This window comes from Nerophis lumbriciformis, linkage group LG10 (genome assembly GCF_033978685.3).
Source record: "Nerophis lumbriciformis linkage group LG10, RoL_Nlum_v2.1, whole genome shotgun sequence".
Classification (NCBI taxonomy): Eukaryota; Metazoa; Chordata; class Actinopteri; order Syngnathiformes; family Syngnathidae; genus Nerophis; species Nerophis lumbriciformis.
The window spans coordinates 33,991,845-34,005,994 of NC_084557.2; the positions used below are offsets into that span (position 1 = coordinate 33,991,845).

The 14,150-nt window shown below is 39.8% G+C and overlaps 1 protein-coding gene across 2 annotated transcripts in view; it reads right to left on the reverse strand.

Moving 5' to 3' along the window:
* The window catches only part of LOC133612399 (C-Jun-amino-terminal kinase-interacting protein 1-like), a 35,669-nt gene extending 22,505 nt beyond the window's left edge, over positions 1–13,164 (reverse strand). For both annotated transcript variants that reach the window (XM_061969781.2, XM_061969782.2), the window contains exons 1-2: positions 12,737–13,164; positions 2,023–2,098 (exon numbers count right to left, since the gene is read on the reverse strand). In XM_061969781.2, the coding sequence (XP_061825765.1) occupies positions 2,023–2,098; positions 12,737–12,802 (142 nt within the window). In that variant the 5' untranslated portion in view covers positions 12,803–13,164. The remainder of the gene's footprint in view (positions 1–2,022; positions 2,099–12,736) is intronic.
* Between the last annotated feature and the right edge of the window lie 986 nt (positions 13,165–14,150).

Below are 14,150 nucleotides of genomic sequence, written 5' to 3' on the forward strand. Positions count from 1 at the left end.
CTATTCTGCTCACTAAAAAGACGCAATCCTCCGCACATAATTTTAGCAGATCCGCTTTGCATGTGCTATCAAGTTTGCACGCGATTAATACACGCAAACCTTTAGTAGATCGGGCCCTATGTGTTTTGGTAGCATCAAGGACACTTCAGCTATTTCAGCGCAAAATTTGAAGGAATTATCAAATATGTCTGCCTGATGCATTGTTGCAGGTTGTAGCAAAAAAAACTAAAGAAGTGATCAGCCTGCATGCATTTCCAAATGATGGGAATATGAAATAACTGTGGACCTCTTCAGTCAAATTGACCCACGCAAAATGGGACGGACCAAGCCAGAGGAGTGTAATTTGTAGCGATCATTTGAATGATTCTTACTTTTTGGTTAGAGTTCACAGGGAATAATATCTCAACTCAAGCCAAAAAAAGTCTCAAGCCAGATGGGATCTTGAAAATTAGGAGAAAGACTTAGTCAGAACCAGCTGAAAAACGAAAGAAGAAGAGCAGACTCGGCGCTCAAAAACGAGAGAAACAGAAGGTAAGCTGCTAGTATTCTACAGAATGTTGCATCCTCTTTTACTGATGTTTTCCTTAACATGCTTGAGGATATACTGAAACAGCACGAGGAAACACAGCTGGAAGAGTGGGGAAGTCAGGAAATGGCAATTTTATATTTATTTTTTCATCATAATGTAAATCTTATCAGTTTTGAAGTGATCGTAGACCAGGGTGACAAAAACATGATATTGATCAATCAATCAATCAATCAATCAATCAATCAAATGATCAAAAACAATAGTTTTACATGCTTTTATCCACTGTCCATGCAGGGAAATGGGCTCCAGTTCTATAGATGACGTTACACCTACTCAGTAGCCTAGTGGTTAGAGTGTCCGCCCTGAGCTCGGTAGGTTGTGGGTTCAAACCCCCGGCCGAGTCATACCAAAGACTATGGGACCCATTACCTCCCTGCTTGGCACTCAGCATCAAGGGTTGGAATTGGGGGTTAAATCACCAAAAATGATTCCCGGGCGTGGCCACCGCTGCTGCCCACTGCTCCCCTCACCTCCCAGGGGGTGATCAAGGGTGATGGGTCAAATGCAGAGAATAATTTCGCCACACCTCGTGTGTGTGTGACAATCATTGGTACTTTAACTTTTTAACTTTAACACCAATAGAGAGCGGGGTTCCAAGCACAGTTTATTGTCTATTGATTACTCAAAAATGAATTGATTTTATACATAGGGGCGGCATGGCGTAGTGGGTAGAGCAACCGTGCCAGAAACCTGAGGGTTGCAGGTTCGCTCCCCGCCTCTTACCATCCAAAAATCGCTGCCGTTGTGTCCTTGGGCGGGACACTTCACCCTTTGCCCCCGGTGCCACTCACACCGGTGAATTGAATGATGAATGATAGGTGGTGGTCGGAGGGGCCGTTGGCGCAAATTGCAGCCACGCTTCCGTCAGTCTACCCCAGGGCAGCTGTGGCTATGAAAGTAGCTTACCACCACCAGGTGTGAATGTTTGATGGGTTCTACATGTAAAGCGACTTTGGGTACTTAGAAAAGCGCTATATAAATCCCAGTTATTATTATTATTATTATTATACATAAGTATAACCCATTTAAGACACTGGGTGAAATATGACAGAAAAAAACAAGTGTACTAAAATTATTAAAAACACAATAGAATAAAAAATACCATTAATGTAACATTAATAAGAACACAATTTACTGGATTACATATTGAGTATATTTTACTGTATATCCTGGGAGGCACGTGATAGTATAGGACTATGACAGTACTATGTATACTTTCCTGCAAAATTATGAGGCATAATTCTAAATTACACATTTTACATACTCTTACTAGATAAGGAACTAGAGTATTTGAAAATGCAAAATATCATTCCAATCAAATGTTCATCACAATGACATGAACATACTGATTATTTAGCACCATTCAAGTAATCGGATCCTGTTGTTTAATGCTCAATATTGTTTTTACTTTTACACACATTGTGTCCATATACCTGTAATGTGTGAGGATGAAGACCTGGAGCCCTTCCAGCTGTCTTTCTTCCCCGAAGAGTTGTTGTTTATTGTGTCCTGGGGGGAGATGCGTGACAGAAAATAGTGAGAGTGAAAAAATGACTATTAAGTCGATGTTAATGTATTCATCGCACATGGTTTACAAATATGCAGAATGTAGCAAAAAAAAAAAATCCCTTGATATTACAGCACAATTGCACAGCGCGCATGTGATTTGTAGCTATGCTATGTTTTTCAACTAGAAGCACATTTTGTCATATTGTCAGACTCACTGCTTTCACCGCTCATAATTTGCAGATTCAGATGCACGTATTTATGCTCTCAGACCCTAAAGAAGTCAGTATTAAAATTGTGTTAAGTGCTCGTGCATGTGATCTGGCTAATGCAGGTCCTGGGGTGAATCCAGCTGGCTATGTGCTAAGTTGGAGAGCAAACAAGGTTTATTACAGCAGCCAGTCAAATGTCTTGACCATGCAGGAAGATGATGTATGAAAATGACCTGATAAAACCTTTATTTGGTTGAATATAAACATTTTAGGCATGAATGAGCCTATCCATGTCAGCATTCTTTTCTTTCTTTCAAATATGCATTTCACCTTTAAAAGGGAACCGTGCTTCAATTAGGAAATAAGCACATTTGTCTCGAATCCTAGTAGAATCAGAAAAGAAAGGTTCAATTATACAAACCCCGTTTCCATATGAGTTGGGAAATTGTGTTAGATGTAAATATAAACGGAATACAATGATTTGCAAATCATTTTCAACCCATATTCAGTTGAATATGCTACAAAGACAACATATTTGATGTTCAAACTGATAAAAAAAAATTTTTTTGCAAATAATCATCAACTTTAGAATTTGATGCCAGCAACACATGACAAAGAAGTTGGGAAAGGTGGCAATAAATACTGATAAAGTTGAGGAATGCTCATCAAACACTTATTTGGAACATCCCACAGGTGAACAGGCAAATTGGGAACAGGTGGGTGCCACGATTGGGTATAAAAGTAGATTCCATGAAATGCTCAGTCATTCACAAACAAGGATGGGGCGAGGGTCACCACTTTGTCAACAAATGCGTGAGCAAATTGTTGAACAGTTTAAGAAAAACCTTTCTCAACCAGCTATTGCAAGGAATTTAGGGATTTCACCATCTACGGTCTGTAATATCATCAAAGGGTTCAGAGAATCTGGAGAAATCACTGCACGTAAGCAGCTAAGCCCGTGACCTTCGATCCCTCAGGCTGAACTGCATCAACAAGCGACATCAGTGTGTAAAGGATATCACTACATGGGCTCAGGAACACTTCAGAAACCCACTGTCAGTAACTACAGTTGGTCGCTACATCTGTAAGTGCAAGTTAAATCTCTCCTATGCAAGGCGAAAACCATTTATCAACAACACCCAGAAACGCCGTCGGCTTCGCTGGGCCTGAGCTCATCTAAGATGAACTGATACAAAGTGGAAAAGTGTTCTGTGGTCTGACGAGTCCACATTTCAAATTGTTTTTGGAAACTGTGGACGTTGTGTCCTCCGGACCAAAGAGGAAAAGAACCATCTGGATTGTTATAGGCGCAAAGTTGAAAAGCCAGCATCTGTGGTGGTATGGGGGTGTATTAGTGCCCAAGACATGGGTAACTTACACATCTGTGAAGGCGCCATTAATGCTGAAAGGTACATACAGGTTTTGGAGCAACATATGTTGCCATCCAAGCAACGTTACCATGGACGCTCCTGCTTATTTCAGCAAGACAATGCCAAGCCACGTGTTACATCAACGTGGCTTCATAGTAAAAGAGTGCGGGTACTAGACTGGTCTGCCTGTAGTCCAGACCTGTCTCCCATTGAAAATGTGTGGCGCATTATGAAGCCTAAAATACCACAGCGGAGACCCCCGGACTGTTGAACAACTTAAGCTGTACATCAAGCAAGAATGGGAAAGAATTCCACCTGAGAAGCTTAAAAAATGTGTCTCCTCAGTTCCCAAAAGTTTACTGAGTGTTGTTAAAAGGAAAGGCCATTTAACACAGTGGTGAACATGCCCTTTCCCAACTACTTTGGCACGTGTTGCAGCCATGAAATTCTAAGTTAATTATTATTTGCAAAAAAATAAATAAAGTTTATGAGTTTGAACATCATATATCTTGTCTTTGTAGTGCATTCAATTGAATATGGGTTGAAAAGGATTTGCAAATCATTGTATTCCGTTTATATTTACATCTAACACAATTTCCCGACTCATATGGAAACGGGGTTTGTAATATCAATCTGGATCCTAATATGTGTTATTTAAATATTGTAATCGTTAGATAGGGTAAGTACAGCACATATTCATTTAGTCAACACCATGCTGAATGCAGTTAGCAATCCATATTGAAACAAAGGCTCTATTGATTTGGAATGACACTGATGCCTGAGGTAGCTAAGGTCACAGATCAACTCAGATATTTCTCATACACTGCCATTGACAATTCTCAACTGATATTTTAAAACTAAACTTTCAGATCTCTGAGCATGTTCTATTCAGTGCAAGAACCATATTGATTTTCGATGACATCAACCCATAAACCAAAGACATATGATCCAAGTACCTTAAAATAGCTGAAGATTTTTTGTTTGTCAGCAGTAAACAAGCTTCAGTTTTCATTCAATATTCTTTGCGGGGACTTGACACATTCTATTTGTTCTGCAACTGTACCAGATAACTGCTTTTGTCCTTTTATTTCATTTTATTTATTATTTCGATGTAATAGGTTTAGGATGAATTACCAGTCACAGCCAAGATGCTTTGCAAAAGTACATGTCGTGTCATCCAATACAGTGGTACCTCAACTTAAGAGTTCCCCAAGTTAAGAGTGTTTTGAGATAAGAGCTGTCCCTCAGCTAATTTTCATGCTTACAGTGGCAAGCAAAAATTTTAGTAACAAGCATTCCCACGTAGCAAATGTCACAATGAACCCCGTAAGATCGGACCAAAACATCTGGTTTTACTCGCTGGCATTAGCTTATAGTTCGAGAACAACATTACTTTTTTCCAAAGCATGCAAGAAAGAAAGCGAGTGTAAAGGAGAGCGATGAGAAAAAGAAGCAAATTATATTCATTTATTACAAAAATAAATAATCAAAAACATCACCGAGCACGTTGCCATCTTGGCGAGGCAATTGGAGCATATCACTGCTAGTCTGCAACATAAGGAAGCAGAATGAGTCTAATGCCAGCCAAGGATGTTTAAATTATATCTAAAAGGGCGTATATTCATCCATGTAAATATGGAAAAGCTGCTGATGGTGTGTTTGATGGAGAAGCAGCCGGAAGGAGATACCGTATAAATTCATTCTCCACGGTTAATGGTGTACATGTTTATTACATTACTTCAAAAAACTACTGTAGTTGTTAGTAGTACATTCTATTGGATTGGATTGGATTCTATTTTTTTCATGCAATTTATATTATCTAAAAAGTTTGTTTTCTTTCTCAAAGGCATGTTACATATTAAAGTTGTACTGTTTTGGGGGTGTCAAGCTCCAATTAAATTGATTTAAATTTGTTTCAATTGTGGACATTGTTTTGAGATATAGGTGTTTTGGGTTCAGAGCTTCGTCACAGAACCAATTCGTAAGTTGAGGTACTACTGTATCACCAATTTCAAGCGAGATCATTGCGTGTATAGTGAATACACTAGGCTAACATTAATACACTCAAATCATCAACAAACAACAATGAACCTGTTCCACAAACAGCCAGACATGCTAGGGATCATGCTGGTTCTTTTGTTCTTTGCACATTAGCCTTGTTATTAGTGAGATACAATTTGACCTTGGTTTAACTTGTCCAAAAGGTTCCACAAGTTGAGAATACTGTATGTGTGTCATATTGCTATACCATACTTATATGAAACATCTCCAATTTAGCTTCTGGCGTATGCGGTAACGTATTGCATCATTTCTGGTTGTATTATTTTGTCAAAACTATTATTAATCTACTTGCTAATTTACTGTTAATATCTGATTACTTTTTTTGTAACGTGGTTCTATCTACAATTCTGTTAAAATATAATAAGCACTTATTCTTCTGTTTTTTGATACTTTACATTAGTTTTTGGTAATACTACACATTTTGGTATCGCTCCGATACCAAGTAGTTACAGGGGCAGTACTAGCCATACCGTTGCTGATTTTGATATTTCAAATTGTCAAGATCATTGAATCATTACATTCTTTATCATGATAAAAATCAAACAAAAACACAGGATTCTAAAGGGGGTGCCACAAGGATGAGGGGGAAAAAACATTAAAAGAGGGTTATTAAAGCTAGAACCACCACTATGTAAATATTATGTTTGAAATTATGCTTACTTACACAAAGCCAAGCAGACAACATGAGCAACGTTTTTAATCACATATGTGTGTTAAGAGTCGCAAGTGTGTTCTGTAGTTAAATAAGGTTTGATTATGTAAGTCGCACATTTCTTATGACACAAACCAAAAAGCTCTGTTTTACCTGTCCTTACACAAACACTGAAGTTGCAGTTTTTGAAAATTTGAAAGGGACAAAAACCTATCTCTAAGTTTGGACGAAAAATCCTTGTCTTTGGAATATCTGTGTTGGTGTGCCACATTGTAAACATGCAAGGGTCCACCTATACATAGAACATGGCAAACACTGCATGTAATCAACACTTTTTAGTCTTTAACTGTTGACTTAATAACAGCCTGTCAGTGTCAGGTTTAGGCCATGTGATCTCAGACAAGTCTTAACAGACTAAGCTACCGTATATACTAGGGGTGTAACGATTGATTGATATATCGATAGATCGAATTATATTCCTAAAATTCAAATATCTATGCTTGGCAAGTTTGCCTTCCGGGAGATAGGTATCGATCCAAGATCGTTTTAAAAGGTAATCGATTGATTTTATCGATACGAGAACAGGGAAAACATTGGATTTAAGAACGGCAGACTATAAAAAGTTGAGCACTTTTAAAGTAAGGACTTTAAACATTAAGTCTGTGGTGTCAACACAACAAAAATGGCGCATAGCTACAGATGTCAAGAATGGTCATACCTAATGCAAACGCCACAAGATAATATCAATAATTACAACACAAAAGCTTTCGGTCACAGCACGATTACAAAAGCCACAACAAAGACAAACAACACAACACGATAATAAAAAATGCTACACAACTTTAAGCCACAAAGGCAACTCACAAAACACAAGATGAAGAGACAACAACAGCCAAGGAGAAGTAATTTAATCAGAAACAAACAAATAGAAAAGATGGATCCAGGAGGCTAAGGAAATTCGGATGCGAGGGACCAACACCATTAACAGGAATTAGGGAGCATACATGCTTCCGCACACTTCAGACACTGTCCGTCATCAGCAACTATTTTTTTGCAGGTAAATCTACTGTTAAAATGTTGTTTAGTGTGGTTTTATTGAAAGTTGCTTGACAATTTATTGAAATAAAATGTGATTGGTCAATAATTGTTGTTTACTTGCTTGTTAGTATCCACAATTCATTTATACCTAATTACCTTACAAGCACTAATAGAAGAATAGGAAACTTCCCCCACAGTGTCCAGTATCCAGTATTTATTTCACGTCACACTGTTTTGTTTTTTTTGCTAAAAAGTTACTGAATCGATTTCAACTTACTTAATCGTTTCGTATTGTATCATTCTGGACAAATTAGATTGTCCCTGAATCATATTATATATATAATCGAATCGTTGCTAAACCAAATCGTTAAACTTCTAATATATACAGTATACCCATACAGGCCTCACATTTTAACTTTTTAAGGTCAAGGCAAGTGTTGCCTTGAAGGAGGGCTCATATATTAGGGCACCAAGGTAAGTTGGAAGGGCACCAAGGCAAACATTATTTTCTTTCGAGGCAGGGGCTCCAAAGCATGCATGCATGCATGTACATATATATATATATATATATATATATATATATATATATATATATATATATATATATATATATACAGTAAATGTATATATATATATATATATATATATATATATATATATATATATATATATATATATATATATATACAAACCCCGTTTCCATATGAGTTGGGAAATTGTGTTAGATGTAAATATAAACGGAATACAATGATTTGCAAATCCTTTTCAACCCATATTCAATTGAATGCACTACAAAGACAAGATATTTGATGTTCAAACTCATAAACTTTATTTTTTTTTGGCAAATAATAATTAACTTAGAATTTCATGGCTGCAACACGTGCCAAAGTAGTTGGGAAAGGGCATGTTCACCACTGTGTTACATGGCCTTTCCTTTTAACAACACTCAGTAAATGTTTGGGAATTGAGGAGACACATTTTTTAAGCTTCTCAGGTGGAATTCTTTCCCATTCTTGCTTGATGTACAGCTTAAGTTGTTCAACAGTCCGGGGTTCACCTTTGTGGTATTTTAGGCTTCATAATGCGCCACACATTTTCAATGGGAGACAGGTCTGGACTACAGGCAGGCCAGTCTAGTACCCGCACTCTTTTACTATGAAGCCACATTGATGTAACACGTGGCTTGGCATTGTCTTGCTGAAATAAGCAGGGGCGTCCATGGTAACGTTGCTTGGATGGCAACATATGTTGCTCCAAAGCCTGTATGTACCTTTCAGCATTAATGGCGCCTTCACAGATGTGTAAGTTAGCCATGTCTTGGGCACTAATACACCCCCATACCATCCCAGATGTTGGCTTTTCAACTTTGCGCCTATAACAATCCGAATGGTTCTTTTCCTATTTGGTCCGGAGGACACGACGTCCAGTTTCCAAAAACAATTTGAAATGTGGACTCGTCAGACCACAGAACACTTTTCCACTTTGTATCAGTCCATCTTAGATGAGCTCAGGCCCAGCGAAGCCGACGGCATTTCTGGGTGTTTTTGATAAACTGTTTTCGCCTTGCATAGGAGAGTTTTAACTTGCACTTACAGATGTAGCGACCAACTGTAGTTACTGACAGTGGTTTTCTGAAGTGTTCCTGAGCCCATGTGGTGATATCCTTTACACACTGATGTCGCTTGTTGATGCAGTACAGCCTGAGGGATCGACGGTCACGGGCTTAGCTGCTTACGTGCAGTGATTTCTCCAGATTCTCTGAACCCTTTGATGATATTACAGACCGTAGATGGTGAAATCCCTAAATTCCTTGCAATAGCTAGTTGAGAAAGGTTTTTCTTAAACTGTTCAACAATTTGCTCACGCATTTGTTGACAAAGTGGTGACCCACGCCCCATCCTTGTTAGTGAATGACTGAGCATTTTATGGAATTTACTTTTATACCCAATCATGGCACCCACCTGTTCCCAATTTGCCTGTTCACCTGTGGGATGTTCCAAATAAGTGTTTGATGAGCATTCCTCAACTTTATCAGTATTTATTGCCACCTTTCCCAACTTATTTGTCACGTGTTGCTGGCATCAAATTCTAAAGTTAATGATTATTTGCAAAAATAAAAAAATGTTTATCAGTTTGAGCATCAAATATGTTGTCTTTGCAGCATATTCAACTGAATATGGGTTGAAAATGATTTGCAAATCATTGTATTCCGTTTATATTTACATCTAACACAATTTCCCAACTCATATGGAAACGAGGTTTGTATATATATATATATATATATATATATATATATATATATATATATATATATATATATATATATATACATATATATAAACTGTATTTTTAGTCAATATTAATATCAACTTGTCAGCTTTTTGTCATTACATGATGCCTTTATCTCTATTTTTACATTTTGATAGAGGAAGGTATTTTTTAAAATTATTTATTTATTTATGTTTTTAAGTACATTTATATGTACATGTAGATTCTGTATCGGGACAGATCCATTAAGCGTTTGAGCATAAATATGCCGTATAGGAACTAACTCTACACAATAAAACATTGACAAAATGATGTGTCACAAGAATGGTTTTTGAAGTAACACCTTATGTGACATGAAAAAAACACAAGGAAAAGTAAACATAGCGTTTACTTTTTGATATTTTACAATAAAACTCTAATGAAGAGGAATTCTAATAAACAAGCTTTGTTCTTCTCCAACAACGCCTCTTTGTAGTTCAGTGCCTGACTTCGTGTTGCCTAAAATGCATTAATAAATGACGGTTTTTCGGTAATTAAAAAATTACACGGTATTACTAACCGTTGAGAATTTTATCGCGAATTATCATTATACCGTTTACCGTTACATCCCTTGTCCATTAACGAGTAGAAAGTCAAAGGGGGGTCACGGCATGTTCTTGCCGTCGATGTCGGTCAATTTTTTAGGGCATTACGGCAAGTCACAAGGGCGGTTGCGGCTTTTGCCGTGGTTGCCGTGGTTAAAGGCCTACTGAAACCCACTACTACCGACCACGCAGTCTGATAGTTTATACATCAATGATGAAATCTTAACATTGCAACACATGCCAATACGGCCGGGTTAGCTTACTAAAGTGCAATTTTAAATTTCGCTCGAAATATCCTGCTGAAAACGTCTCGGTATGATGACGCCTGCGCGTGACGTCACGGATTGTAGAGGATATTTTGGGACAGCATGGTGGCCAGCTATTAAGTCGTCTCTTTTCATCGCAAAATTCCACAGTATTCTGGACATCTGTGTTGGTGAATCTTTTGCAATTTGTTCAATGAACAATGGAGACAGCAAAGAAGAAAGCTGTAGGTGGGAAGCGGTGTATTGCGGCAGGTGTTGTGCCGGATAACGCACCCCCGCCGTAGAATGCACCCCCTGACTGTTGTGCCGGATAACACAGCCGGTGTTTCATTGTTTACATTCCCGAAAGATGACAGTCAAGCTTTACCATTGGCCTGTGGAGAACTGGGACAACAGAGACTCTTACCAGGAGGACTTTGAGTTGGATACGCAGACGCGGTACCGTGAGTACGCATGCAGCTGCGGCTTCCAAACATTTGATCGCTTGCCTGTACGTGCGTGTCGCTATGTGCATGTCACAGACGTAACTTTGGGGACTTTGGGGAAATATATGTGCTGTATGAACTATGGGGAGGTGAGACAGTCAAGCTTTACCATTGGCCTGTGGAGAACTGGGACAACAGAGACTCTTACCAGGAGGACTTTGAGTTGGATACGCAGACGCGGTACCGTGAGTACGCATGCAGCTGCGGCTTCCAAACATTTGATCGCTTGCCTGTACGTGCGTGTCGCTATGTGCATGTCACAGACGTAACTTTGGGGACTTTGGGGAAATATATGTGCTGTATGAACTTTGGGGAGGTGAACGGTACTTTGGGCTGTGGGATTGAGTGTGTTGTGCAGGTGTTTGAGTTGTATTGGCGGGTTATATGGACGGGAGGGGGGAGGTGTTTGTTATGCGGGATTAATTTGTGGCATATGAAATATAAGCCTGGTTGTGTTGTGGCTAATAGAGTATATATATGTCTTGTGTTTATTTACTGTTTTAGTCATTCCCAGCTGAATATCAGGTCCCACCCGCCTCTCACAGCATCTTCCCTATCTGAATCGCTCCCACTGCCCTCTAGTCCTTCAGTCTCACTTTCCTCATCCACAAATCTTTCATCCTCGCTCAAATTAATGGGGAAATGCTTTCTGGGTCCGAATCGCTCTCGCTGCTGGTGGCCATGATTGTAAACAATGTGCGGATGTGAGGAGCTCCACAACCTGTGACGTCACGCGCATATCGTCTGCTACTTCCGGTACAGGCAAGGCTTTTTTATCAGCGACCAAAAGTTGCGAACTTTATCGTTGATGTTCTCTACTAAATCCTTTCAGCAAAAATATGGCAATATCGCGAAATGATCAAGTATGACACATAGAATGGACCTGCTATCCCCGTTTAAATAAGAAAATCGCATTTCAGTAGGCCTTTAAATTCGAGCCCTGCCCATATTTCACATTAACGATACAATCTGAAATCATAATTGGTCGAGTATGACTATTATTATACCTAATATTTGACTCTGTTAAATGATTTACAAATGGATGCTAAAGGGATGCTGCGGTTCATATGACATGACTTGCTGATAGGAACTGACACAGTAAACAGGATGCAGCTCATTTAAAGGGATACTACCACTAGGTTCAACTTATCGTTAAAAACTGCCAAATACCACATTGAGGGCCAAGGAAACGACGTTCAGAAACATAAACAGAAGGCCGTCCGGCCTGACTTATATGCATAGAGTGCGCTGAGGCTGAGCGAACGCCACGGTCAGTATTACAGTAAACTCTACTTGAGAAGCAACCGATCTGCTCTTCATGTACCAGACAACATGGGATGCATTTATGTATGTTTTCACACAAACACATGGAAAAGAGGGTGTGATGTCAGCACTGCTATTACGTGTTGTATGGTTTTCAGACACCGCACACATACACACAAGTGCAAAAACAGACAAACACACATTGCTGTATCATGCTGAAAGCAGGTTCTCACACACACATACACACACACACACACACACACACACACACGCGCGCGCGCGCACGCGCTGATGGGGCTAATGCTGCCTGTTTCTAATCACAGGAGCCACCCATACACACACACACACACACACGCGTATACTGTAAACATTATTTACTCAGCTCATTTCAATAACACAACAACATACCACTCGCCAGGGTGGACCCATCCCTGCTTCCTACCTGGGTGCCAGCTCGCTGTGGTATAAGAGCTAGCGTGGTGGGTCTCTTTGGTCGATATTTCTCCATGACAGCACGGATTAAACCCCCGTTGAGAGGTGACAGCCTCCACCCGCCCTCCTCCTCCTCCTCTTTTCCTCCTTTTTTTTTCAGCCGGTGTAGATGGTCCTTGTCCTCTGCCTCCCTTTTCTCCTCCTCCTCCTCCTCCTCTGACTCCTTGTTTAGCCCCCAAGCTAGTGGTGTAGCCACGCCCCTTGTGCGCCCTTCAAGCCTGATGATTGGTCAGTCTCGTTGTCACATCATCATCGTCACCATCCTCTTCGTGGCGAGAGCAGAGCAGAGAGGGGAGACGGAGAGACGATGATGGAGATAATGTAAAGAAGGATGAGGTGAAAAGGGATGGACAGCTAGAAGAAGGCAAACAGGGGGGAGGAGGGGGAAGGGGGGGCTGAGAGGAAGTCATCATCGACCAATCACCGCGAGGCATGACGTCACAAGCTCCTCTGATGATGCTGCATCCTGTAACTAGTGAGCAATTCATCAAATCAATGTGCCCCATACAAAAAAAATAAAAATAATTTTACAAAAAAAAGATGCTATTTCAATCCCCGGCTAAAATGATGGAATTACCAGACCTGGACAATGCTCATTCAGATGAAAAGTTTGTAGAAAAACAGTTATGACACTTGGGCTGGGCGATATGGCCTTTTTTTAATATCTCAATATTTTTAGGCCATATCGCGATACACGATATATATCTTGATACGTGAGGGCGTATACGTATGTGACGTATGACGTGACAGTATGTGACGTGTGTAAGAAGGTGCGCTCGCTGTCTGTGAGAAGGAGAGACAAGAAAGAGTGGGAAGAGCCTGCAGTGCGCAATACAACCGTTGGCCAACAAAAAAGTAACCACAGAACACTATACCCTATAGGTATCGTGTTCTGTGGTTACTTTTTGGTTGGCCAAGCGGACGTGACGACAGGCTGTCCCCACTCAGATCCGCACAGACCGGGAGGGGGCGTGCCTTAAGTCCGGCTGGAAATCGGCAGAAATTTGGAGAATGGTTGTCCCAGGGAGAGGCAGTGAAATTCGGGAGGGTTGGCAAGTATGAGATATTCTCACTTCTTTTCTTTTGTCGAGCACAAAGAAAAGAACATTTTAGTTAAATGTAAGTTGTGTCTTGGATCAAAGATCCCGTCTACTGCCCAAAACAACAATTCAAATCTGCCTGGTTAGGCTCTGTGTATGTCACGTGTGCCTTCCTTAGGTGAAGCCAGCTTTACAGCTATGTTGTTGATTGATTGATTGATTGATTGAAACTTTTATTAGTAGATTGCACAGTACAGTACATATTCCGTACAATTGACCACTAAATGGTAACACCCAAATAAGTTTTTTAACTTGTTTAAGTCG